Source organism: Musca vetustissima, unplaced genomic scaffold, assembly GCF_032173495.1.
Source record: "Musca vetustissima isolate MV318-11 ecotype Yass unplaced genomic scaffold, APGP_CSIRO_Mvet_v1 utg20336, whole genome shotgun sequence".
Lineage (NCBI taxonomy): Eukaryota > Metazoa > Arthropoda > Insecta > Diptera > Muscidae > Musca > Musca vetustissima.
The window spans coordinates 279526-307057 of NW_026886023.1; the positions used below are offsets into that span (position 1 = coordinate 279526).

The following is a 27532-nucleotide window of genomic DNA, read 5'->3' on the forward strand; positions in this document are numbered from 1 at the left end:
TAATAATTTGGTTAGAACCTTACAAATAAATTTTCGTTATTGCATTCACAATAGTATTTGTTCTCTCTAGTTTATAGATCCCTAACGAAAATCTATGTGCAAACACGGCTTATTACAAATACCACATGGTGTGTTCCCGTTAAAAACTTTTCAAACTTATATAAATCAAAGAAATCTCCAGAAATAATTAATTCTTGCAGAATTCAAATACAAGACACAAATCTAAATCCAATATACCAATCCCTCCCCTTACATTAAAAAAAATCCAACAAAAATTTACGTTTTTTAATTACCAAAATTCTCGTTTATTTTCACATATTTTCCACAATTTACAATTCCTTGGCGGTCTTAAGAACCCAGCTGCGTAGAGATGGTACATCAGCATAAACACCGGGATAGCCAGCCTTAGCACAACCCATACCCCAGGAAACAACACCAACCAATTTATCACCGGAAACCAATGGGCCACCAGAATCACCTTGGCAGGCATCCTTGTTGACAGCATAGGCACACACCATAGTTTCCTTGATTTGAGAGCCATATTTGTATTCACTGGAAGCGCAGGCCTTCTCATCGACAATATCAACTTCAACCTCTTGCAAAGTCTTGGGCAAGCTGACACAGGTCAAGTAGCACTTGGTGCCCCAGCCAGTAACAACGGCGGGAGTGCCAGTGGCAGGAGTCTTCTCGGCCAAGGCAACATAACGGATCTTGTTGGATTCACGGACGGGAGTGGCCAATTTGATGACAGCAATATCGTTAACCATGGTCTTGGAATTGTAACCTTCGTGGTATTTGAATGACTTGACGGCAACCAATTCACCACCAGTGTTATATTCCGTGGAACCCAAACGTACTCTCATTTGGGAGGCGGTATAGGATTGCATGCAGTGAGCAGCGGTAACGACGATATCTTCGCTGATGATGGAACCACCACAGAAATGGCTGCCGCTGGTGGTTTGGAGCGACACCTGGTAGGGGTGCTTTTCAATGGTGGTATCGACACCATTCACAATACGGCCATCCAAATCATCGGGCAAAGTGCCGGCAAAGGCAGCGCTTACGCACAATGCGAAAATGGTAACGAAACGGAACATCTTGAAAGACTGACTGGTGATTTCCCTACACCAGGTGGCTTTTTATAGTAATTTGTTCTTTGGCCAATAAGTTTAATTTGCCAAATATAGTTATCAATAGTATTGATATATTTATATAATTGTCTTGCTTAGTTGGCAGACGGTTGGTATTTTCTATTTTAAAGATAAGATTATCCATGACGGTTGTCAAAATTAAAATGTATTGTTTTTGCAAAATAAATATTTTTTCCGAAATCACACCTTTTCTGATAAGTAGAATTTGTTTTGATTAATTGTGGCATTTATCAAGCCGCACGCTTTTGGAGAACCACCGGACAGATATTAAAAAAATACAAAGAAGAAATTATTACCTTAAGATAAAGGTGAAAATTCTTTCGATACAACCGAACTTCAATTCGATGTATTTTGTTATCTCGGAGAAGGGGTCAGATGTTCTTCTTAAATGACCCTTTACCCCTTAGTTGTTTGTTATCAAGTCCTACTTATCAGCTGTTTCTTATGAATGCTGTCAAAAATATTATTGTGAATTAAATTATTAATACTTCTAAAAATAAACAAGCAAGATAGTCATCAGGAAAATAATTATCTTTGTCCAAATATATATTTAAAACTATGTATGTTCTAATTTATATTTATCAAAATATTAAAAGATGGTTAAATTTTTAAAGAATACCGAGTTTACACAAACCTTTGTATTAGGGATCTATAGATGCAACACAATAAAATTTTTTGTGAATGAAATCAAATATTTTTTAATTATGAAATAAAATATTTTTAATTATTAAATCAAATATTTTTAAAGAATTAAAATCTTTTCGAGTTCTAAAATTCCGTCCCTAGTATTAAATACTTTCAAAAATGTTACTTGAACCATAGAGCTATAGAACTGGTTTATATTTAAGAAAATATAAAATTAATGTTTAATTCTTAAACAAAGTCGAGTTTACACACAGCATCTTATTAGGGATCTATAGATGAGAAACCATTATAACTATTGTGAATGAAGTCATATATTTTTTAATAATTTTCCATTACATTTTATAGTTCTTTTCATTGAAAAAAACGATGGCTTAAGAGTGGCCAAATCTTCATAAATATTAAAAAAAATAAATATAATAAAACAGTATACCTTAAACCTCTCCTCCTCATGATATTACACTCGAAAAATTCCATGACTACTTCCAATAAAAAAATTGTCATAACTGTTAATAAAACGTTTTATTTCACATACATTTTACAATTCCTTAGCTGTCTTCACCACCCATTCACGTAGACTGGGTACATCAGCATAAACACCGGGATAACCCTCCTTAGCGCAGCCACGACCCCATGAGACAACACCAACCAATTTACCACCCGATACCAACGGACCACCAGAATCACCCTGACAGGCATCCTTCTTAACATCATAGGCACAGACCATAGTTTCCTTGATTTGCGAACCATATTTATATTCACTGGACCCACAAGCCTTCTCATCGACAATATCAACCTCAACTTCTTGCAAAATCGTTGGTGCGGAAACACACCACATATAGCACTTTGTACCCCAGCCGGTAACGACAGCCCGTGTGCCGGTAGCTGGAGTTTTTTCCGCCAATGGTACATAACGGATCTTTGAAGATTCTCGAACGGGAGTGTCCAACTTCATGACAGCAATATCATTAACCTTGGTCTCGGAATTATAACCTTCATGATTGCGGAATGTTCTGACAGCAACCAATTCACCACCAGTGTTGTATTCCGTGGAACCCAAACGTACTCTGATCTGGGCGGCAGTATATTTTTGCAGGCAATGGGCAGCTGTTACGATAATATCTTCACTAATGATGGAACCACCACAGAAATGACCACCCGATGTGGTTTGCAGCGACACCTGATAGGGATGTTTTTCAATGGTCGTATCAACACCATTGACAATACGGCCATCGAAATCATCGGGCAGGGTACCGGCGAAGGCACAACTAACCAAGGCGAAAATTGTAATGTAACGGAACATCTTGCAAAAACTTGACTGATAGTTTCGACAATTTGGCAATGAGTTTATATAGTCGGATTTGGTTTACAATCGTATGCCTTGAGTTGGTATTTTCCCAACTGTTAAGCATGTTCTGGGAATTCTTTTTGTGATTTCTATTTTAGATTGGGTTTTCCAAAATTAGCTATTAATATTCTTTATTTTTTAAATAAATATTAAACCCTATCTGCTATGGATTTTCCCACACCTACTTAAAAAAATAGCTTATCGAACAAAATCAAACCTTGTGCTTTAGGTTATTCCATTGATAATGATTAACTTTTAGTTATTATCTATAAATTTCGAGTCATGACGTATTATCTTAATACAAAAGAGGTATAGATACTGATAATGATCCGTTTTCATCTCCGGTATGCTATTGATTACAGAAGGTTTATGTTGAGTAGCGTTAGTCGATTTCAACACTTTCTTCCGGCAGTGTAGGTAGCATAATTAGGATAACTTTTTTACTATAATATAGTGTTATAAACGACCCAGAGATTTTGAAGCGCCCCCGGATAATTACGTGTATGCAAGAAAAATTAGGGTTTCTTCGATACCCTTTCATTTAAGGGAGCACGAAGATATTAATGATAAAGTCCACAAATATGTATATTGGCTGCCTATTTAGGGTACTTAGGAAATGAATCAATGTCTAAGAGAATTTCGTGATGAAAACCTGTTCCAAAAATACGGCTTTTCATAAAGGGTGCATACACCTCAAAACTTTCTAAAGCCTTTGTGATTTTTTTTTTTTTTTTTGTCTTTCAATAAGAAAAATTGTGCAGATCCCGATATCCTCCTTTGGTGGACGTAAGGACAAAATAATGTACATATGAAGGAGTCTACATGGGATTTTAGTAACATGGAAAAAGTGTAGTAAAAACTATTTATTTCAACCTAATTTTACGATATTATTAGGTTGAATAATAATATTATTACCATATTATTGACGAAAAATTTGAAACAACCCAATTCGCTTCGGTCACAGCTAAATAATTTTGAAACGCTTCTATAAATTAAATTGCAAAAAACTAGAGTAAAACACAATCAGCTGATTGAGAGATTTTATATATTTTATATATAGCTGATTTGCTCTCAAAATGTATTATTGTGAATTATATTCACAGTAGGAACGCGAATTTTACGATATTGTTGTCGAAAGAATGGAAGCAGGGTCTATGAAAAAGTTGATCCAGGGATATCATCTGCAAATCACATGTTTTCCAAGTTTGATGTCAAAATTCATTATTGTGAATATACTTCCCATTAAGAAGACGCAATAACGTCCAAATTTTTGATGTTTAACATGAGAAATAAAATTTGTTTTTCGATTGCTACCAAGGCGACCTTGTTAAATAATTTTTTCTTAAATAAAAAATTGCTTTAAAGTATACTATAACACATATCAGCTGATTCTCAAGTTTGTTGTCAAAATAAATTATTGTGAATTAAATTCATAGTATGAAAATAAAAAACAACCAAGTTAGACATCAGTACAATAAATTTCTAGATTAATAAAAATGGTTTTCTTGATTTATTTCGAAAAAGTAGGAAATACATTATTAATCCTTATTATAAATATGGCAGTTGCGATAAAGGCGAGTTTACACACCTACCTTCTCGTTAGGGATCTATAAATGAGAAACAATACACACTATTGTGAATGGAAGTAATTTGATTGTTATTTTTCATTACCTTATGCAGTTATATTTTCATTTTCTTATAAATATAGTTCCATGGAAAATCCTTTAAAATTTTCAATAAAAGAAACAAATCGAGGTGCATGGAAAATCCTTTAAATTTCCGGAAAAAAATCAAACAAAAAAATCGAGCTGCATTTCTATAAAAACTTTATTTTCATTCCACTTTTACAATTCCTTAGCGGTCTTAACAACCCATTCACGTAGACTGGGTACATCAGCATAAACACCGGGATAACCTTCCTTAGCGCAGCCACGACCCCAGGAGACAACACCAACCAATTTACCACCCGAAACCAATGGACCACCAGAATCTCCCTGGCAGGCATCCTTCTTGACGGCATAAGCACACACCATAGTCTCCTTGATTTGTGAACCATATTTGTATTCACTGGAAGCGCAGGCCTTCTCATCGACAATATCAACCTCAACTTCTTGCAAAATCTTTGGTGCGGAAACACACCACATATAGCACTTGGTACCCCAGCCGGTGACAACAGCACGCGTGCTAGTGGCAGGAGTCTTCTCAGCCAAGGGTACATAACGGATCTTTGAAGATTCCTTAACGCTTCTGTCCAACTTCATGACAGCAATGTCATTTACCATAGTCTTGGGATTATAGCCTTCATGATATTTGAATGTTTTGACAGCAACCAATTCGCCACCAGTGTTGTATTCTGTGGAACCTAAACGTATTCTGATCTGGGCGGCAGTATATTTTTGCAGGCAATGGGCAGCTGTTACAATAATATCTTCACTGATGATGGAACCACCACAGAAATGACCACCCGATGTGGTTTGCAGCGACACCTGATAGGGATGTTTTTCAATGGTCGTATCTACACCATTGACAATACGGCCATCGAAATCATCGGGCAGGGTACCGGCGAATGCACAGCTAACCAAGGCAAATATTGTAACGTAGCGGAGCATCTTGCAAAAACTTGACTGATAGTTTCGATAATTTGGCAATGAGTTTATATAGTCGGATTTGGTTTACCGTTTGGCACCTTGTAGGCCTTGAGTTGGTATTTTCCCAACTGTTAAGCATGTTCATGCGATTTCTATTTCAGATAGGGTTTTCCCAAATGTACAAGTTGTTTTTATATTTTAAATAAAAAATAAACCCTATCAGCTATGGATTTTCCTACACCCACTTTAAAAAAATCTTATCGAAAAAAATCAAATTCACCTTCCATTGATAATGCTTAACATTTAGTTATTATCTATAAATTTCGAATAATGACGTATTATCTTAATGCGAATCACCAATATGTTTTTGATTACAGAAAGCGATGGAGTAAAGTTTGATGGACATTATCCCTTCGTGCTGTAGCCTCCTACCTAACGAGGCAAACAGAAGTTGATTTTTGAATACCAAGATGTAACATACGAAATTAAATAATGAGACATCTGTGCAGATGGCCTGCTCATAAAAAAGATATGTCGTTGAATGGTACATATATAGTCAGGACTTACTATAGAATATTGAATTTTTTTTTATATACGACTAATTTTTAAAGTGTGTTTGACATAATTTTTGAAAAATCTCCCCATCTTTTGTAATCAAAATATCAAAAACATATTAGCGATTAGGCGGATCATTTTTCGTATTAAGATATACACAAAACTAAATGTTAATCATTATCAATGGAATAGCCTTCCATGACTTTGATTTTTTTGATATGAATTTTAAAGTGGGTGTGGGAAAATCCATAGCTGATAAGGATTAATATTTATTTTAAAATATAAAAACAAATAGTACATTTGGGAAAATCCTATCTGAAATAGAAATAAAAAAGTGTTCCAGAACATGTTTAACAATTGGGAACAAAACACTTCAAGGCCCCAACCGGCATATGATAGTAAACCAAATCCGACTATATAAACTCATTGGGAAATTGTCGAAACTATCAGTCAAGTTTTGGCAAGATGTTCCGCTACGTTACAATATTCGCTTTGGTTAGCTGTGCCTTCGCCGGTACCCTGCCCGATGAATTCGATGGCCGCATTGTCAATGGTGTAGATACGACCATTGAAAAACATCCCTATCAGGTGTCGCTGCAAACCACATCGGGTGGTCATTTCTGTGGTGGTTCCATCATCAGTGAAGATATTATCGTAACAGCTGCCCATTGCATGCAAAAATATACTGCCGCCCAGATCAAAGTACGTTTGGGTTCCACGGAATACAACACTGGTGGCGAATTGGTTGCTGTCAAAACATTCAAATATCATGAAGGCTATAATCCCAAGACCATGGTAAACGACATTGCTGTCATCAAATTGGACAGAGGCGTTAAGGAATCGTCAAAAATACGTTATGTACCCTTGGCTGAGAAGACTCCTTCCACTGGTACACGTGCTGTTGTCACCGGTTGGGGTACCAAGTGCTATATGTGGTGTGTTTCGGCACCAAAGGTATTGCAAGAAGTTGAGGTTGATATTGTCGATGAGAAGGCCTGCGCTTCCAGTGAATATAAATATGGTTCGGAAATCAAGGAAACTATGGTGTGTGCTTATGCCGTCAAGAAGGATGCCTGCCAGGGTGATTCTGGTGGTCCATTGGTATCGGGTGGTAAATTGGTTGGTGTTGTCTCTTGGGGTCGTGGCTGCGCTAAGGAAGGTTATCCCGGTGTTTATGCTGATGTACCCAGTCTACGTGAATGGGTTGTTAAGACCGCTAAGGATTTGTAAACATGGAATGGAAATAAAATTTTTATAGAATGCATTTCGATTTTTTTTTTATTTTTTTGGAAATTTTAAAGAATTTTCCATGCACCACGATTTGTTTTTTATAGGAAATTGTAAAGGATTTTCCATGGGTAATGGAATGGAGGTAATCAAAAATAACAAACAAATTACTTCTACTTCGCAATAGTGTGTATTGTTCCTCAGTTATAGATGCCTAACAAGAAGGTGGGTGTGTAAACTCGCCTTTATCGCAACTGTCATATTTGTCTTAGGAATTAATAATGTATTCGCTAATTTTTTCGAAATAATTTAATATATATATATAATATTTATTACCCTAGAAAATTATTGCTGATATCTAACATGATTATTTTCATTTTCACAGTGCGAATTTAATTCACAATAATGTATTTTGACAAGAAACATGGGAATCAGCTGATATGTATTATATCAAACCCAATCAGCTGATTGTGTACTTTCAAACAATTTTATATGAGCGTACAAATATTTAACTCATTGACTCAAGGTCTATTAGTATGCTGACTCTGGTAGCAATTGAAATAACAGCCAAAAATTTTGACGTTATTTGCGTCTTTATAAAGGGATGTGTATTCACAATAATTTGTATAACATCATTTGCAGCTGGTCTCTCTGAATGATCTTTTTAATAGACCCTGCTTTCATTCTTTCTACAACAATATCGTGTTCCTACTGTGAATATAATTCACAATAATACCTTTTGAGAGCAAAGTTGAAAATCAGGTGATCTGCATCATATAAAATCATTCGCTCAGCTGAGTGTGTTATAGTCTTGTTTTTGGCAATTTTATTTACAAAATTATTTAGCTGTGACTGAAGCGAATTGGTTTGCTTCAAATTTTTCCAAAAATAGTTGGTTCAAAGCGTTTCTTTCTACCATTTCCTTTTATTTTCGAGGCCTATTTTGGAATATCTTCCAGATCTTTAACAGAGGGAAATTCTAGGAGGGGAATTTAAGAAATAAATATATAAAATAAATAGCAGATAACAAAGCATTCAATTAACAACAAAACCATATAGAAATTCTCCAAATTTTTTAATGGCTCCTAAAAGTATGCAACACTTAGCTAGATATTCCAATTTCTTTCCGCACAACTGGGAACAGATGGAGATACCAAGTGGAGAGTGGGTATATTTTAGATCAGTGAGGCACTGATTGATGGGGAGAGCAATGTGTTTGTTCTGTTTCTATTTTTCATCAAATAAGTGTGTCCCATAGAGGCTATAGTCAGCTCTTTTTTTATTTGGGAATATTGAAAAAATATTCTTTTAAAAATCTACGCCTTGTAGAGGACTATCTATGAAATATTAAAGCCCATGAAAAATAGTCTTTAAAAAAATCTACGTATTGTTGGTTGCTTTAAATTCTTTCATCAGATAAAACTCACGCTTATTTTATTCCTTATACGTATAGAAAATTCTGAGTCTTTGAACATATATTTTTTCGAAAGTTCAGGAGTCATTGTAGGCCAGCCGATGGCTCAGACGGGCTCTGTATTTTAGCATGCCCCAACGTCTATGCCATTCGACTTTGAGATGGGATATCCCAAATATTTGTCACCATATGAAATGTGAAGTGTTTGGATTGTGGATTTTCCATTCTGATATACTTTAAAGATTAGCGAAAAGTGCTATGTTCAATTTGACACACCACAATGTTATGCCGCTTAACTTTTAGATGGAATTTCCCAAAAGTTATCACTATATGAAATGTTAAGTGGTACGTTTGAGGATTTTCCCAAACACTTCATACGTGGTTTTATGGAATCAAAGAAAACACTTGTTACGATTTTGCCATGGGGAAAGTTACTACTAAGTTTATGCTGATGGTGGTCGTTATAGGAAGAAAGTTTTTCTGCAACCCATTCAGTAGGTCAATGGTATTGACTGTCATCAGATCATAGTTTTTCTTGTCGATTTTAAGATCATATTTTTTGTTAGAAGAGGATCACTTTTAGTAAATAGAAATAAATAATCCTTATTCACAGTAAGTAGAAGTGTATTCCATATCGCGTTTATCAACTGTCAAACTGTTAACATAATTGTCAATTAACATTTCCATGATGTAAATTAAATTCACAATACAGTCCTTTTACAGCAAATTTGCGATAATTGCCATATTAATAAGGTCATGGAAAATATAAAATGTTTTACTGACCAAACATATATTTTATGGAACTTTTTTGTTTGTCAAAAAACTAGATCAAAAATTATTAATAAGGTCAAAAAAAAAACCAAAATACAAGTAAAAAAGTGTCTGTCGGTTTGCGGACAGATATATGCTCAGAATATGGTTCGGATTCTTCGGAATTACACACAGGATTTTTCATTCGCTTTATATAAGGTATAACTTTTTATTCTTATTTTATTTTTTTTATTTAGTGTTGATCGCTTCATATTAAATTTACATAATGGAAGTCAATTCACAATAATGAACAAATGACAGCAAACTTGAGAAACAGCTGATATTTATCAGGTCTCACTGGATGACCTCATTAATAGGCGTTGAACTTGATTATTTACGTTTTTCATGCTGTGAATTCAATTCACAATAAGGCTTCGTGTATTGTACAAAATCATGGCCTATTAATAAGGTCATCCAGGGAGACCAACTGGATATCAGCTGATTCATAAGTTTGCTGTCAAAATCCATTACTGTGAATTGGCTTCCATTAGGAAAACGTAAACAAAGTCCAATTTTTTGACATTAGGCTTGCAAGAAAACAGTTGATTCACTTGACCTTATCAATATATTTTGTTCAAGGCTAAACAGCTGCCTCTCAGGTTTGCTGTCAAAATCCATTATTGTGAATAGACTTCCATTATGAAAACGTAAACAAAGTCAGCTGCCTTTCGGTAGCTGGGTGACCTTATTAATAGATATTGTTACAAAATATTTTTTAGAATAAATAAATCACAATGACAGCTCTTAGCTCTTATATACGGTCATACAGCTAGAACAGCTGATTCCTATTCAAACTGTCAAAATTATTTTTATTTTGAAATTATTGAAAAATAATGTAAAACAAGTAAAGCAATTTATTGTCCAATTCAATTCACCCCAGATAAATTTTCTATAAACTCAAACAGTTAATTTTAAAACTCAACTATTTTATAAATAATTTCGAATTTTTAGATTAACATTTTCAATTACCTCCAAGCTAGGAGGGTGTAGACAAATATACAAAAGATGTATTTGATTATTTTAAAACAACAGCAACACCTAATAAGCCAACGAATCAATGAACTTTAATTAAAAATGACCCGCCATTTTTTTAATTGTTTCCGATTTCTGATAAACAATCAAATTAGTAATCACACTCAAAATGTTATCGACAATCTTATCTAAAATTAATCTAGTCATAACTGTACAAAATTGACTTTTCTGATTGGTTAAATAATGAAAAAACAAAATTTTCTGGTAAACAAGCTGTGGCAAATAAACCACGCCTATTTTGCAGGGAATGACACTGAATATTATCAAAAGAAAAAGAATCTCTCCATTCTGTAGATCTTCAATATCAAAATCATATTTCTAACTAATTTAATATATTTATAAGGCCTTATATTACCAATACATATGTACAGAACTCCAAAGACACTTCGGATCAACCGGCAATTTGAACAAAAATGTAACTGGACGCTACTGATAAAAAAGAACCGGTATGAATTGCTTTTTCTCAGATTCTTGGAATTCAATCGCTTATCGACCATTCCAAGTTTTCCCTAAATACCAATTTAAAACAACAACAAAATATATTATCATGAATTGATCTCTAATTGGTCAAGACACATACACGCCAGATATAAAGAAATAATATTTTGGCAATCACTTTAAAATATTTTGAAAGTAGTAAAAGTGTGAATAGTCTTATCTAAATTGTTAGTGGGCCGAATATGATTTTCGATAAGCACGTTCATAGTTTTGCCAACGTCCACAGTTTTGCCTAATCAATCACTAAATGTGTTTTAGTTTCGTTGTCATTACCGGTTTTGAACAGATGCTACTTTTGAGTTAAAATCATCAAACTGGATTTGTCAATTATGGAGGCAAATTCTTATCACATATATTCAAAGACCTAAAACTTATAATTTAAAAGTCGATCCCCCAATATTCTTAAAAAACATATATCTTTGTGAATCCTTCTAGAACTATTTTATTTTAAAATCCAGACCTATAGCGCGCAGAGACCTTCTATAGTACTTATAGTATGTGGCGTATACGTGTCGACAACACTTATACACACCAATCAACATGACATAACAAATATTAAATATATTGCCTAACCAATTAAACAACCTTAAAAAGCTATCAGGGATCTTTCAAAGATATTATGAAAAAAATCCACACTTATAGCTCTCAATGTACTTCTAAAACTAATATTTAAATCTCCACTCCTATAGATCAAAAAGTTTCTCCCAGAATATTCTTAAAAACCAAACTTATAGATTTCAGAATCCTTTAAATCCTCTCATATATCTCTGTGTCATTCAGGAAATATTATATTTAAAAATCCTGTCCTTTATCTCACAGAGTCCTTAGAGCCACTTATAGTATGTGGCGTATACGTGTCGACAACACTTATACGCACCAATAAACATAAAATAACTACTATTAACGACTGCCTAACCAATATAACAATTTTAAAAAGCTCTCAGGGAACTTCTAAAGATATTTTTAAAAAATCCCCACCCACGTCTATAGAAAAAAAGTCTATCCTAAAATATTCCTAAAAACACATATGGATTTCAGGATCCCTTAAAATGCTCTCCTATATATCTGTGAATCCTTCTAGAAATATTCTATTTAAAAATCCAGATCTATAGCGCACAGAGTCCTTCTAAAGCACTGATAGTATGTGTCGTATACATAACAACAGCACTTATACGCACTATTAATGATTACCTAACATATGGACTTATACCATATTTTGTATCATCCAACATTCACGTTTCTACGCGTGTCATGTTGGCTATTCCCATAACACTTTGGACTTGTCAGACAAATAGTTATGTTTCTTTTTTGTGATATGAAAAATAGTTCAACAACAATCAAAAAACATTTTATATAAAAATAAATATCAAATATGTCTCAAAATAAAACAAGCACACTTCAGCAAGCAAGATTTTCCACAGATATGCTGATAATTTCACAACACAAAAGAAGTCCAAGTTTAATTATGAAAACAAAAAGTAAATATTGGCAAACAAATTCTGACATTTTAAAATAAAATAACTGATAATAATTTGGCAATCAAAAAATGGGTGATTTTATGATGACGCAGGACAATGACCACGCGTCTCTCGCTTGCTAGCTCACGCCATTTTATTAAAAAAGGTTTTTGTTTATTGTTAGTAAAAAAAAATCACTTGAAATTTTTTTGATAATGGGTACAAAACATAAACACGATAATTGAAAAGTAATTTCTTTTGTTGTTTATATGTATAGGGAACAAATACATATAGAGGAAAAATACTGAGGTCATATGATTTTGGCGTAGATATTTTTGTATATAGGAAGCATTGGGATTTTTTTCGTATATTATTGCGTATAAGTAATGTCGTAACGTATACGCATAAGTGCTCTACAAGATCTAGTATAAGGGCTGCAAAATATAAATTAGATTAAAGCTCTCAGGTTCGATATAAAAAAAATTAATAAATTAATGCTCTGAGAGTCTTTTCAAAAATATTTATTAATGAAACTGGGACACTTAAAAAAATATTGTTTAAAAATCAACGCTAGCAGGCCTCATAGTAGTTCTGAAAATATTATTCAAAGAAATAAGCTTCTAGATCTCAGAGTAATTCTAAAAATATCCATGAAAATCCACGCATCTAGGTATGCTAGTTCTTCCCAAAATATTCTGTAAAAATACACACTTCAAGGCCTCAAAGTTCTTCTCAAATTATAATACAAAAAACGCACGCTAATAGCTCTCTGTGTATTCTCTTTTAGTCTTCAGAGTTCTTCTAAAAATATTCTTCAGAGCTCTTCTAAAAAATTCTTTAAAATTTTCAGGATAAAATGAAATTGAAATTATATATGGTACATATGTGCGTATACGTGTTGTCGTTACTTATGCGCCACCATTATAGATATATTAAAAATAGGCTCCAATTTCCGATTTGTACGCAAAAAATCTATTGAGGGAAATACTTTCGAATCATCATTTCGGGATCAAGGTCTGAGAGTTCTCCAAAAATATTCTTAAAAATACAAATTTCAAGGCCTCAAGGTTCTTCTCAAATTATGATACAATAAAAAACGCACGCTAATAGCTCTCGGGGTATTCTAAAAATATCCTTTAAAAATCCACGCTTTTAGGTTTCTAAGTTCTTCCCAAAATATTCTTAAAAAATCCACGCTTTTAGGTCTCTATGTTGTTCCCAAAATATTTTTCAAAAATCAACGCTTTTATATCTTCCAGTTCTTCCCAAAATATCCTTTAAAAATCCACGCTTTTAGGCCTCTAAGTTCTTCCAAAGACATTCTTTAAAAAATTCACGTTTTTAGGTCTCTAAATTCTTCCCAAAATATTCTATATAAATCCACGCTTTTAGGCCTCTAAATTCTTCCCAAAATATTCAATAAAAATCCACGCTTATAGGTCTCTAAATTCTTCCCTAAATATTCTTTAAAATCCTCTCTTTAAGGTCTCTAAGTTGTTCTCAAAATATTCTTTAAAAATCCACGCTTCAAGGTATCTAAGTTCTTCCCAAAATATTCTTTAAAAATTCGCTCTTTAAGGTCTCTAAGTCGTTGCCAAGATATTCTTTAAAAATCCACACTTCAAGTCTTCAGAGTTCTTCTAAAAAGATTCTTTAAAAATACACGCTTATAGGTCTCTAAGTTGTTTCCCAAAATATTCATTAAAAATCCACGCTTTTAGGTCTCTAAATTCTTTCCAATATATTCATTAAAAATCCACGCTTATAGGTCTCAATATTCTTCCCTAAATATTCTTTAAAAATCCACTCTTTAAGGTCTCTACGTTGTTCTTCAGAGTTCTTCTAAAAACATTCTTTAAAAATCCAAGCTTATAGGTCTCTAAATTCTTCCCAAAATATTGTTTAAAAATCTACGCTGATATCTCTAAGATTCCTTTAAAAACTACTCTATAAAATAAACTCATATAGGCCTCAGAGATCTCCTAAAACTGGGGAAAGCTTTTTCCCTTATATTGCGTATACATAACAACAACACTTATACGCACCCATGAGCCCAATTAATATAACCACAATCATTTTAAATGTTCATCAAATTTTTATTAAATCTTTTTTTGAGTTCTCATAAAACTTTTTTTACACCGAACTGGCGGTGGCAACAACCCAAGAACGTAGAGTGGCAACATCAGCATACACACCGGGATAATTGGGGAAAGCACAACCATAACCCCAGGATACAACACCAACCAATTTACCACCCGATACCAATGGACCGCCGGAATCACCTTGGCAAGAGTCCTTACCAGCAGCATAGGCACAAATCATAGTAGGCTTAACTTCCGAACCATAACCATAAGCCGAAGAAGAACATTGGCTTTGACTGACAATATTCACATCGACATATTGCAAGGTGGTGGGTAGCGACGATGATCCAGAAGCTTTAGTACCCCAGCCCGAAACAACAGCAGCAGCACCATTAGCAGGAGCATTGGTGGTCAAAGCAATAGCCTTAATGGTGGAACCGAATGTCAGTGAAGAACTCAAACGGATGACAGCAATATCGTTGACCATGGTACGAGAATTGTAACCTTCGTGATTTTTGAAAGCAGCAACGGATACCAAAACACCACCGGAATTCCAGTAGGTGGAACCAGCACGTACTTTCAACACAGAGGTGGAGACAGATTGCAAGCAATGGGCAGCGGTAACAATGATGTTGGCCGAATAAACCGAACCACCACAGGAGTGAGAACCACTACGTTGAAGGGAGATTTGCCAAGGGTAAGCGGTAATGGTTGTGGAGACACCACCTACAATACGGCCATCCAATTGGGGTAACATACCTTCAGGTGCAGCCGCACCCATGGCACAAGCCACCAGGGCAGACAAGACGATAACGGATTTCAACATGTTTTCAAAATTCGAAAAAAGAAGAACTGATATTTTGCTTCGGAAATGGGTCTAGTATTTATATGAAAAATGCATTGCATGTAATGCCCAATGTAATTGCAGTTGATGATCGGAGATACCTTACTATTGTCACCTTATCTTATCGTTGTAATTCTTCTGCTTACAATTGGTATGGGGTATTGAAGGGTCTCATAATTTGTAATTCTTGTAATATATTGTGGCCATTCTCTTGTTGGGGTATTAAGTTTTCAAATACTATTTCATTGAGTAGTGTGAATGATTGATATTCAGCTTAAGTCTATGTCTAAGACCTTGACGACAATTATTTATGATAGGGGAAAGTTTTGACATTTTTTTGCAAAAATATTTGTAAATGATTAGTAGCTATTATTGTTATAAACAATAGTTTTGATTTAAAATGTTAATAACATTAAAAATATTGAATATTTTCTAAAGCCTTACTAAAATATTTACAACGGCAAACTGAAGTACGAAACTAAAACTTTTTTCCTGATTATCAGCTTATCAAGTGATATTGTCATTATGGCTAAGATACTGAGGGAAACTAATCTCCTAAGTCCAGTGGTCAACAAATCATCATAGTAAATCTCGAAAATCACTCACTAATTTGAGTAATATCTCATTTTTGGAGTAACCCAGAAGAATTTACGGCATAGGAGTTTATGTCGTATACATAACGACAATACTTATACGCACCATACATCTATCCTACAAAGAAATATAGCATATTTACCGGCGTTTCTTAAAAGAACATTTAAAGAATAATTTTCGAAGTGAAAAATGTGAATACCTTTAGAAGAACTCTGAAGAACGTGGATTTTTAAAGAATAATTTTAGAAGATCTTGGAGATCTAGAATCGTGGATTTGTTAAAGTACTCTCAGACCTCGAAGCATGGATTTTAATAAATATTTTTAGACCATAAAGCGTGGATTTTTAAAGAATATTTTTAGAAGAACATTGAGACCTGGAAGCGTGAATTTTTAAAGAATATTTCTAGAAAAAGCTTAGATGTTTAAAGAATATTTTTAAAAGAACATTGAGATCTGAAAGCGTAGATTTTTAAAGAATATTTTTAGAAGAACATTGAGACCTGAAAGGGTAGATTTTTAAAGAATATTTTTAGAAGAACATTGAGACCTGAAAGGGTAGATTTTTAAAGAATATTTTTAGAAGAACATTGAGATCTGAAAGCGTAGATTTTTAAAGAATATTTTTAGAAGAACATTGAGACCTGAAAGCGTAGATTTTTAAAGATTATTTTTAGAAGAACATTGAGAGAGCGAAGATTTTTAAAGAATATTTCTAGAAGAAAGCGTAGATTTTTAAAGAATATTTTTAGAAGAACATTGAGATCTGAAAGCGTAGATTTTTAAAGAATATTTTTAGAAGAACATTGAGATCTGAAAGCGTAGATTTTTAAAGAATATTTTTAGAAGAACATTGAGACCTGAAAGGGTAGATTTTTAAAGAATATTTTTAGAAGAACATTGAGACCTGAAAGCGAAGATTTTTAAAGAATATTTCTAGAAGAAAGCGTAGATTTTTAAAGAATATTTTTAGAAGAACATTGAGATCTGAAAGCGTAGATTTTTAAAGAATATTTTTAGAAGAACATTGAGATCTGAAAGCGTAGATTTTTAAAGAAGATTTCTAGAAGAAAGCGTAGATTTTTAAAGAAGATTTCTAGAAGAAAGCGTAGATTTTTAAAGAAGATTTCTAGAAGAAAGCGTAGATTTTTAAAGAAGATTTCTAGAAGAAAGCGTAGATTTTTAAAGAAGATTTCTAGAAGAAAGCGTAGATTTTTAAAGAAGATTTCTAGAAGAAAGCGTAGATTTTTAAAGAAGATTTCTAGAAGAAAGCGTAGATTTTTAAAGAAGATTTCTAGCCCACCCTGAGCTTCAAATGCGTGGATTTTTAAAGAAGATTTCTAGCCCACCCTGAGCTTCAAATGCGTGGAGTCTTAAAGAATATTTCTAGAAGAAAGCGTAGATTTTTAAAGAAGATTTCTAGAAGAAAGCGTAGATTTTTAAAGAAGATTTCTAGAAGAAAGCGTAGATTTTTAAAGAAGATTTCTAGAAGAAAGCGTAGATTTTTAAAGAAGATTTCTAGAAGAAAGCGTAGATTTTTAAAGAAGATTTCTAGAAGAAAGCGTAGATTTTTAAAGAAGATTTCTAGAAGAAAGCGTAGATTTTTAAAGAAGATTTCTAGAAGAAAGTGTAGATTTTTAAAGAACTCTCAGACTTAGTAGCTTGGATTTTTGACAATTTTATAGAAGAACATCGAGATCTAGAAGCGTTAATTTTTAAATAATATTTGTATATGAACTCTAACATCTAGAAGCGTAGGCTTTTAAGGAATAATTTTTGAAGAACTCTCAGACCTAAAAGCCTGAATTTTTAAGAAAATAACTCCCAAGAGTTGATTTTGAAAGAATATTTTTAGAAGAACTCTCAGGCCTTAAAGCGTGGATTTGTATACCCTACACAACTATGTTGTCAGGGTATTATAGCTTTGTGCAGCCCAAAAGTTTGTAACGCGGCAAAATATTGGTCCTAGACCCACCTTTAAGTATACCGATCGTCATATCTCGACTAGCTGAGTCGATCTAGACAATCTTCACGAAATTTTGCATGTAGGATGGGTTCTGGCCAATGAAGACCCCTATCGTTTTTGGAAAAGATCGGTTAATATTTAGGGGATGAAATGGACCAACAAACATTATTTTTGTCGGTTTTTCTGGTCGCAATTATGACCCAAACACCGCGAATTTTTGCACGAAGAAGGGGATCGGGCCAAAGACTTTTGTGTGAAAAAGTACAAAATTTGTGTTCTATAGCGTATAGATTTACCCCTGAATGGCATAGAACCGAGAAGTTGATAGTATATCCAAGAGGGGTGGTTGACCTTTAACTTGATACCAATTTTATTGTCGTATGTACTCGGGTGTGAGAGTTACACTTAAATATTTACGTATTCATATATTATTTAGTAAACCATTACCACACCAAAGGGCGGAAATAAAGCACTGATGATTTTGAAATGTTCCATGAGGTTGAAGTTATGGTCACCGACAATGCCTATAATTTTCGGTGATAATTAGATAATAATTTTGGGATGACGTGGACCGAAAACTTATTTTTTGGTGTTTTTTTCGAGTCGATATATAGGCCAAAATTAAAAGCCGAACATCACAACACAACCCAGGATGAAGGGAATCTGGACAAGTGATTAGAAGGGCTGTACTGAATATGTGTAATATTTGTTGACCTCTAATCGGTCAAGAGGGTGCAAATATCGCGAAATATTACCCAGGCTCAGAATATAGAACCACTCGAGCACTCTCAAACCGAGAAGCGTGGATATTTAAAAGTGGATTTTTAAACATTTTGAAGAAATGTTTGATAAAATAATTACATTTAATTACAAATAATTAAAAATAATTGCCTTAGTAATGCGATTATAGGATTAAATTGAATTTGCATGGGATACATACAGTACGTATACGTGCTGTCGTTACTTATGCGCCAAGGATTACCTACCTTTTAAATACTCTCTAATTTCCATTAAGTGCAATAATTCCGTAGAGATCATTGAACTTTTCTACTTAAAATGTGATAGTTTTCGAAGAAGTAATTGAAAATATAAATTATCTATATACTTAAGATATCGATTACATTTTTACAGCTATCTAGAGAGGTATTTGGTCACGTTAGACAAAATCGTTGACTATGTAACTGGCTAACAGATAGTGTAAATTGATTTTAGAGTACTTTAAGGCTGAAGTACTAACACGTGCCTAGAAAAGGGTTTATCTACAATGATATGTTGAGAGCATGATATGTCATGTGTTAACATATCTATAAGTATGTAATAGTATATTATGTAAAAACGTGACTTATTGAGGGGCATATCTAACTATTTTGCACAAGAAACCGCTCAAAAATTCCAACCAATATTCTGAGAAATAAATTACTTTTAAAATGATTGTAAAAAATTAGCTTGAACTGTTCAGCTTTCATTTTTTTCAAGTGCTAATTGGTTAAGGGTGTATATGTGCGTATGCGTGTTGTCGTTACTTATACGTCAGCTTTTCATAGAAATATATTATCTTCAAACTTTGAAATAAAAAAATATGAACGGATAATTTCTTCCCGAAAGATCATTGAACTTTAAACGCGATAATTTTCGAACAACTGAATGAACGCAAAAATTATTTATCCAATATTTCGATTAATTTTTTTTTATTATCAGCAATGACGAACAATTGTGTGTGGATTCGATTGTGTACCCCTTTGAAAACCCCCTTCAAAGGATCCATAAGATGACATCTTCAGCATTTCAATTAATTTCCAAGTGCAATCGGTCATCAATCACTTCCTTAAGAAGATATTTTTTGGTTTTTCCAAGTTTTGGGATTAATGAATTCTTTATCACATTCCCTGTGTTATCATCAAATCTTGGGAATTTCCTCAACAACAAATACCAATGAAAAAAAAATAATAATAATTCTCCTTGTTATCATTCTGGGTGTAATAGATATCAATGCACTCCAGGCGAAAGCCAGCACAATGCACTTGAAAAATGGGGTACCATTACAATGTAAATTTCGTAAGTGCATTATTTCAAGGTCTTTTTTTCCTATAAATACCAAACAATTCACATTCGAAACCTCATTCCAAGTTTGAATTTCCCGAAAATGTTGAAGACCATTATATTATTGGCCAGCGTTGCCTGTGCTTTGGGCGCCGCCATACCAGAGGGTATGTTGCCGCAATTGGATGGCCGCATTGTGGGTGGTGTTGCTACCACCATCAATTCCTTCCCCTGGCAAATATCTTTGCAACGTTCCGGTTCTCACTCCTGCGGTGGTTCTTTGTATTCCGGCAATATCGTTGTTACCGCTGCCCATTGCTTGCAATCGGTGTCCACCTCTGTGCTGAAAGTACGTGCCGGCTCCACCAATTGGAATGCTGGCGGTGTTTTAGTTGCTGTGGCTTCTTTCAAAAATCACGAAGGCTACAATTCCTGGACTATGGTCAATGATATTGCTGTGGTGCGTTTGAGTTCCTCGCTGACATTTGGTTCGACCATTAAAGCTATTCCATTGGCCTCAAAGGCTCCGGCTAATGGTGCCGCCGCTGTTGTCTCTGGCTGGGGTACACAATCATATGGTTCGGGTTCGCTACCCAGCACTTTGCAATATGTTGATGTTAGCATTGTTAGCCAGGCAGCTTGTGCAAGTAACTCGTACGGTTATGGTTCGGAAGTTAAACCGACAATGATTTGTGCCTATGCCACCGGTAAGGATGCCTGTCAAGGTGACTCGGGTGGTCCATTGGTATCGGGTGGTGTTTTGGTTGGTGTTGTCTCTTGGGGTTATGGATGTGCTTTTGCCAATTATCCTGGTGTCTATGCTGATGTTGCCACGCTGCGTTCATGGGTTGTCAGTGCAGCTAATTCGGTTTAATTATAATTAGAAATGGTTAAAAAAGAATTCAATAAATATTGTTGTGTTTGGAAATGAATTTGTTTTTTTATTTGTCGTTGATAGTTCTCCGGAAACTTTTAAAAATATTCTCTAAAATATTAAAAAATAGAAAATTTTACTCTCCTAGCTCTTCTTCCAAAAATCCACACCGTGGATTTTTCTAGGAATATTTCCATCTAGGAAAATTCTTTAAAACCTCATGCTACATTTCATAAATTATTTTTTCATAGTGGACCAAGGGGCGTATGATTACTGTCACCACTTATACGCCAACGAACTTCAAACTTACAATTTACTTTGTCTATGCATCTAGTACAAGTTTTGAATATTTTCGATTTTGTTTTTATTTATCGTTTATAGCTCTCTGTGAACTTCTAAAACTATTCTCTAAAAAAATCTTGCTCATAGCTCCAGGGTTATTATTTTAAAATTCACTCTTAAAGCTCTCACATTACTAACAAATATTCTTTAAATCCTTCTGATGATATTTTTTAAGAGCTCAGGATTTCTTTATAGTGGACATATGATTACTGTCGCCACTTATGAAAAAAAATCCAGACGTATTGTTCGGAATGATCTTAAAACAAATATGTTTACCTTATAAGAACGTCTGGTAATCTATCAAAAATTCGCAAATTGGCACGTACGCCCTCAAATTCAGCAAGACAAGATAATATACATGTTTTTATACTAGACAAAATTATCTGATATTCGAAAACAAAAAAAGAAAACACTTCAGATTTCGTTGGGCAAAATTGGAAATTCCTATATACCCAAAAACGTTGGCGTCATAACAAAATCCTACGATAACAATGGATTTTGTTGTGCAAAACAGATTTTAAAATAAGTAATTAGAACAATTTAAAATTAGCACAGCACATTCTAGAGGTGTACTTCACTGCAGACAGATTTTAAAGCAGGTGCACGGGGTACGTATGACTGTCGACGTTAGTTATACGTCAAGAAAGCCCCAAAACATTTCCGAACATGAAGAATAGAAAAAGACAGATAAAAAGCAGCATTGTTTTTTAATAAATAACAACCTATGAAGGGGTCCAAAATTATTATTTACATTTAGAACAATGTCGTATTTCCTATTTCAAATCGATAATAACGAAACTGATCTCAAAATTATAAAATGGAACAATTTAAAATTATCACAATATAGTCCACTGAAGACAGATTTTGAAGCCGGTACACCAGAGCGTATGACTGTCGACGTTAGTTATACGTCACAAAAACACCAAAACATTTCCGTAGATGATGAATAGAAAAACTCAGATAAAAATATACTTTTTTTAAATAAATAAAAAAAGAAGAAGTCCAAATTTAATATTATCTTTATTATTAAAGTTTCGAAATATGTCGTAATTAACTCCCTTATTCAAATCGATAATAACGAAAAATTAGAGGCGCACTTCACTGCAGACATGTTATATACCAAGTACACGGGTGCGTATGGCTGTCGACGTTATTTATACGCCACAAACAAAAACATTTTCGCAGATGATAAACGATAAAAAGGCAGATTTTACGGAATTTCTTTATTATATATATTTCAAACTATGGCATATTTTCCTTCCCAACTTCAAATCGACGAAGCAGCCCTAATAATCCAAGGCCTGAGGACAGCAACATCAGCATATACCCCAGGATAATTGGGCAATGCACAACCATAACCCCATGAAACAACACCAACTAATTGGCCTCCGGATACCAATGGTCCCCCTGAATCACCTTGAAAGGCATCCTTACCCTTGGCATAGGCACACAGCATGGTGGGTTGAATTTGCCAACCATAACCATAGACGGGAGAACGGCATTCCACATTACTTACAATACTGACATTAACATATTGCAAAGTATTTGCCAAAACACCCGATTCAAATGAACGTGCACCCCATCCCGTAACAACAGCTGCTGCATTATCCAAAGGTGACTTGGTGGCCAAAGCAATTGACCGTATTGTGGGACTAAAAATCAGGGAAGAACTTAATCTGAGAACAGCAACATCATTTACCATTGACCAGCTGCTGAAACCTTCATGGGTCTTAAACGAGGCTATGTTAAGTAAAATACCTCCTTCATTCCACTGTGAAGATCCTGCACGAACTTTGAGTACAGAAATAGTAACATCCTGCATGCAATGGGCAGAGGTTATGACAATGTTCTTGGAATAAATTGAACCTCCACAGGAATGATAGCCACTACGTTGTAGGGATATTTGCCAGGGATAAGAACTAATGTCGGTGGCCACACCGCCAACAATGCGACCATTTAATTGAGGCAATAGGCCCCCGGGAATATTGGCAGCCAGGGTGGAGGATAGAGTCACCAATACAATCGCGATTTTTAACATTTTGGAAAAGGAAATATTTTTTTCTATGGGATATGTATTCCATCCCGTTGTATTTATATAAGAGGGCCATTATAATTTATCAACCTAGGGTATTACAATTTCACTGGCATATCTTGCTGGTATTCAATTCCCTGATAACTGAAACATCGGCAATAAATTTTAAGGTATTTAGTTTACAGAACACCCTGGGTATTTCGTGAGATACAGTGAGGTAAATTAATAATGACAGTTAATAATTCGGATAATATTGCAACCTAGAATGTGAAGAATTTATAGGTGAATTTATTTTTAGAATACCAAGGATCAATCTCTTTTATTATTACAATGATAATATATTAGGGGAGCCATAGGTACGTATGAATGCTGACAATACTTATACGTCACCCGAGTCAGCTTCTTAAAAATATAGAATTTTTAATGGAGCCTTGAAGGGCAAAATGTCACATTTTCAAAAAATATTTTAGGTTCCAGACATGTTGTACTTTTTAGGGGAAATAATTCTAAGCCCGGTTCGATTTACTGCTTATGTTTTATAAAAATATATTTTTGATTTTTTTGGATTTGAGAATTTTTTTATAAATCGATTCAATTTCTTTAAAAATATTTTAAAGCCCATCTATAAATTTGGATCCTTTATAGATCCAGAGCGAAATCGATAGCAATCGATGTCTTTTATAAACACGATTATATTATATCATATATTGGGGCCATAGGTCTGTATGAATGCTGACAATACGTATACGTCACCCGAGTCAGCTTCTTTAAAATAAATAATATTTTTTAAAGAATTATTTCCACATACTATCGGATTTTTTCTAATTTGAGAATATTTTTAGTGAATCGATTCCATTTCATTAAAAATATATTTAAAGCCTATCTATAAATTTGGATCCTCTATGGAAAATCTTCAATATATTTTTTACCCCTAACGCTTAAGTGTATTTTATATATTTTTAAAGGGCCTCCATTTTAAGGTCCCGAAAAAATATAACTTGGAACCCTTTTTTAACCCATTTCTTAATAAAACAACATTTAATTTAAATGATCAATATCGTTTTTCGTTTATTTCAAGTTCATAATTTAAACAGAGTTGGCAGCATTGACAACCCACGAACGGAGGTAAGCAACATCAGCATAGACACCAGGGTAGTTGGTGTAGGCACAGCCTTGACCCCAGGAGACAACACCAACCAATACACCACCGGATACCAATGGGCCGCCGGAATCACCTTGGCAAGCATCCTTACCGACAGTGTAGGCACAGATCATGCTGGCCTTGATTTCAGAACCATAACCATAGGTGGAGGAAGCACATTGGGTACGGCCAACAATCTTAACATCGACATAACGCAATTGAGATGGGATGGAACCACCATAAGAGGTAGTGCCCCAGCCAGAGACGGAAGCAGCAGCTCCGTTAGCGGGAGCAGTAGAAGCCAAACCGATAGCCTTGATGGTGGAGCTCATGGTCAAGGAGGAAGACAAACGGATGACAGCAATATCGTTAACCATGGTGCGGGAATTGTAACCTTCGTGGTTCTTGAAAGCGGCAACAGAGACCAAAACACCACCAGAGTTCCAGTAGGAAGAACCAGCACGGACCTTCAAGACGGAGGTGGAGACGGATTGCAAGCAATGGGCAGCGGTGACAATGATTTTGCTAGAGTAGACGGAACCACCACAGGAGTGAGAGCCGGAACGTTGCAAAGAGATTTGCCAGGGGAAGGAGCTGATGGTGGTAGCAACACCGCCAACAATACGGCCATCCAATTGGGGCAACATACCCTCAGGTACGGCGGCGCCCAAAGCGCAAGCAGCGACAGACAATAGAATAACGAACTTCAACATGTTGATGGAATAGAATCAACTACTGATCTTCAGCACCATCCAGCTAACTTTTATATGCCAACATTTGGGCCTAATGTCCAGCAATTTTTACTGCGCAATTTCTGAAGTACCCGATAAGCAGAATCAGATTTTACCGTGCCAAAAATTAGACAAGTCAATATTTTTGCAAAATTATGTCTTAGCCATATCGTCATCAAGTTGTCACTGTGATTGTTTGTGTTATCAGAATTGAAGTGGTTGTTATGGTCATGGGCGTGTGGAGGCGTAACAACAACAACAAATGAAAACCAGGTGGAGTTAGATGGGCAACTTTTGTTATCTATAACAGAAATCGTAGGTCTTTTTAGAAACCCACAGGTCTCCTCAAAATAAAACCTAGATCCTCATGGGTATCCGAAGTGTTGTTTTTTAGACATCCAAAGACCCAAAGGTGTTTATAGGGATCCACGGGTTTTTAAAAAAAACCAGAGGGGTTTTCCAGCGACTTTTACGGAGACAGAACACCGAATTTTAACCAAATATGCTTAAACATAAATTGAATACATAATCTCAAAACGAAGTACTTATTCAAATCATTCATATATTACGATTATCTATCACCAACGTATCTTCGTATAATTTTTCGTATAAAACGGCCGCATAGTACACGAAAATGTCAGTAGTTGATTCTATTCCGATCAACATGTTGAAGTTCGTAATTTTATTGTCTGTCGCTGCTTGCGCTTTGGGCGCCGCCGTACCTGAGGGTATGTTGCCCCAATTGGATGGCCGTATTGTTGGCGGTGTTGCTACCACCATCAACTCCTTCCCCTGGCAAATCTCTTTGCAACGTTCCGGCTCTCACTCGTGCGGTGGTTCCGTCTACTCTAGCAAAATCATTGTCACCGCTGCCCATTGCTTGCAATCCGTGTCCACCTCCGTCTTGAAGGTCCGTGCTGGTTCTTCCTACTGGAACTCTGGTGGTGTTTTGGTTTCTGTTGCCGCTTTCAAAAATCACGAAGGTTACAATGCCAATACCATGGTTAACGATATTGCTGTCATCCGTTTGTCTTCCTCCTTGACCATGAGCTCCACCATCAAGGCTATCGCTTTGGCTACCACTGCTCCCGCCAACGGTGCTGCCGCTAAGGTTTCCGGCTGGGGTACTACTTCCTTCGGTGGCTCCATCCCCGCTCAATTGCGTTATGTTGACCTTAAGATTGTTGGCCGCACTCAATGTGCTTCCTCCACCTATGGTTATGGCTCTCAAATCAAGGCCAGCATGATCTGTGCCTACACTGTCGGTAAGGACTCTTGCCAAGGTGACTCTGGCGGCCCATTGGTATCCGGTGGTGTTTTGGCTGGTGTTGTCTCCTGGGGTCAAGGCTGTGCCTACACCAACTACCCTGGTGTCTATGCTGATGTTGCTTACCTCCGTTCCTGGGTTGTCAATGCTGCCAACTCTGTTTAAATTTAATTACGAACTTAAATAAAAAAATTTCGATTTAAAAAAATTTTGGTTTTTATTGGTTGAGAAATAACATCGGAAAATAGTAAAATTTCGATATATTTAAAAAAAAAACGGGTTTACATAGGAGAATTCAAACATACTGTCCTCCTTCGACGTGGTCCTTCGACATGGCCATTACGAATTAATCAAGTCATATTAATAAGGTCATTAAGGAAGATCAGCTGGATATCAGCTGTTTGTCAAGTTTGCTGTCAAAAGCCGTTATTGTGAATTGACTTCAAGTTATTAAACGTAAATAACGTCCACATTTTTGGAATTAAATTTGAGAGAAAAAAACTGGGCTTCATAAAAGCTCTTATTGAAATTATTTCAAATTTATCATTTAAATATGTAAACATTTTGACAGTATAAAGGTTATTCAATCACAATAGTGACTGCTACTTTCTGCTTCCTGGATGACATTAATAATAGACCTTGGTGAAAACGAAAATTAAGATGTATTAAAATATATATTTTGGTGTATTTTCAATACAATACTTGGTAAATATTATTTTTATTATTAATTTTTTATTAAATATATAATTACTAAATTATAATGCTACTTCTGCGGGAATAACCTTGAAATCGACCAGAAGTCGAAATTCTTCTTTATATTTTGATATGATTTATTTCAAAGCCTATTAATAAGGTCACCCAGGTAGAGAAAGTCAGCTGTTTTTTCCTCAACTCTAATAT

At 34.9% G+C, this 27532-nt stretch overlaps 8 protein-coding genes across 8 annotated transcripts; 2 read left to right on the forward strand and 6 right to left on the reverse strand.

Moving 5' to 3' along the window:
* Positions 1 to 322: 322 nt before the first annotated feature.
* LOC133333491 (trypsin-like) lies at positions 323 to 1105 on the reverse strand. Its single transcript, XM_061541808.1, has one exon. It carries the CDS (start codon positions 1095 to 1097, stop codon positions 330 to 332), a length of 768 nt encoding a protein of 255 aa, XP_061397792.1. The 5' UTR covers positions 1098 to 1105; the 3' UTR covers positions 323 to 329.
* A 1226-nt stretch (positions 1106 to 2331) lies between these two features.
* On the reverse strand, positions 2332 to 3096 carry LOC133333524 (trypsin-like). Its single transcript, XM_061541840.1, has one exon. The coding sequence runs from the start codon at positions 3094 to 3096 to the stop codon at positions 2332 to 2334; it is 765 nt and encodes a 254-aa protein (XP_061397824.1).
* A 1889-nt stretch (positions 3097 to 4985) lies between these two features.
* On the reverse strand, positions 4986 to 5750 carry LOC133333471 (trypsin-like). The gene has a single exon (XM_061541790.1). The coding sequence runs from the start codon at positions 5748 to 5750 to the stop codon at positions 4986 to 4988; it is 765 nt and encodes a 254-aa protein (XP_061397774.1).
* Positions 5751 to 6749: 999 nt separating this feature from the next.
* Positions 6750 to 7514, forward strand: LOC133333493 (trypsin-like). The gene has a single exon (XM_061541810.1). The coding sequence runs from the start codon at positions 6750 to 6752 to the stop codon at positions 7512 to 7514; it is 765 nt and encodes a 254-aa protein (XP_061397794.1).
* A 7341-nt stretch (positions 7515 to 14855) lies between these two features.
* Positions 14856 to 15629, reverse strand: LOC133333483 (trypsin alpha-like). The gene has a single exon (XM_061541802.1). It carries the CDS (start codon positions 15627 to 15629, stop codon positions 14856 to 14858), a length of 774 nt encoding a protein of 257 aa, XP_061397786.1.
* A 7099-nt stretch (positions 15630 to 22728) lies between these two features.
* On the reverse strand, positions 22729 to 23499 carry LOC133333484 (trypsin alpha-like). The gene has a single exon (XM_061541803.1). It carries the CDS (start codon positions 23497 to 23499, stop codon positions 22729 to 22731), a length of 771 nt encoding a protein of 256 aa, XP_061397787.1.
* A 1049-nt stretch (positions 23500 to 24548) lies between these two features.
* Positions 24549 to 25372, reverse strand: LOC133333489 (trypsin alpha-4-like). Its single transcript, XM_061541807.1, has one exon. The coding sequence runs from the start codon at positions 25345 to 25347 to the stop codon at positions 24580 to 24582; it is 768 nt and encodes a 255-aa protein (XP_061397791.1). The 5' UTR covers positions 25348 to 25372; the 3' UTR covers positions 24549 to 24579.
* Positions 25373 to 26011: 639 nt separating this feature from the next.
* LOC133333488 (trypsin alpha-4) lies at positions 26012 to 26819 on the forward strand. The gene has a single exon (XM_061541806.1). The coding sequence runs from the start codon at positions 26030 to 26032 to the stop codon at positions 26795 to 26797; it is 768 nt and encodes a 255-aa protein (XP_061397790.1). The 5' UTR covers positions 26012 to 26029; the 3' UTR covers positions 26798 to 26819.
* Positions 26820 to 27532: the final 713 nt, after the last annotated feature.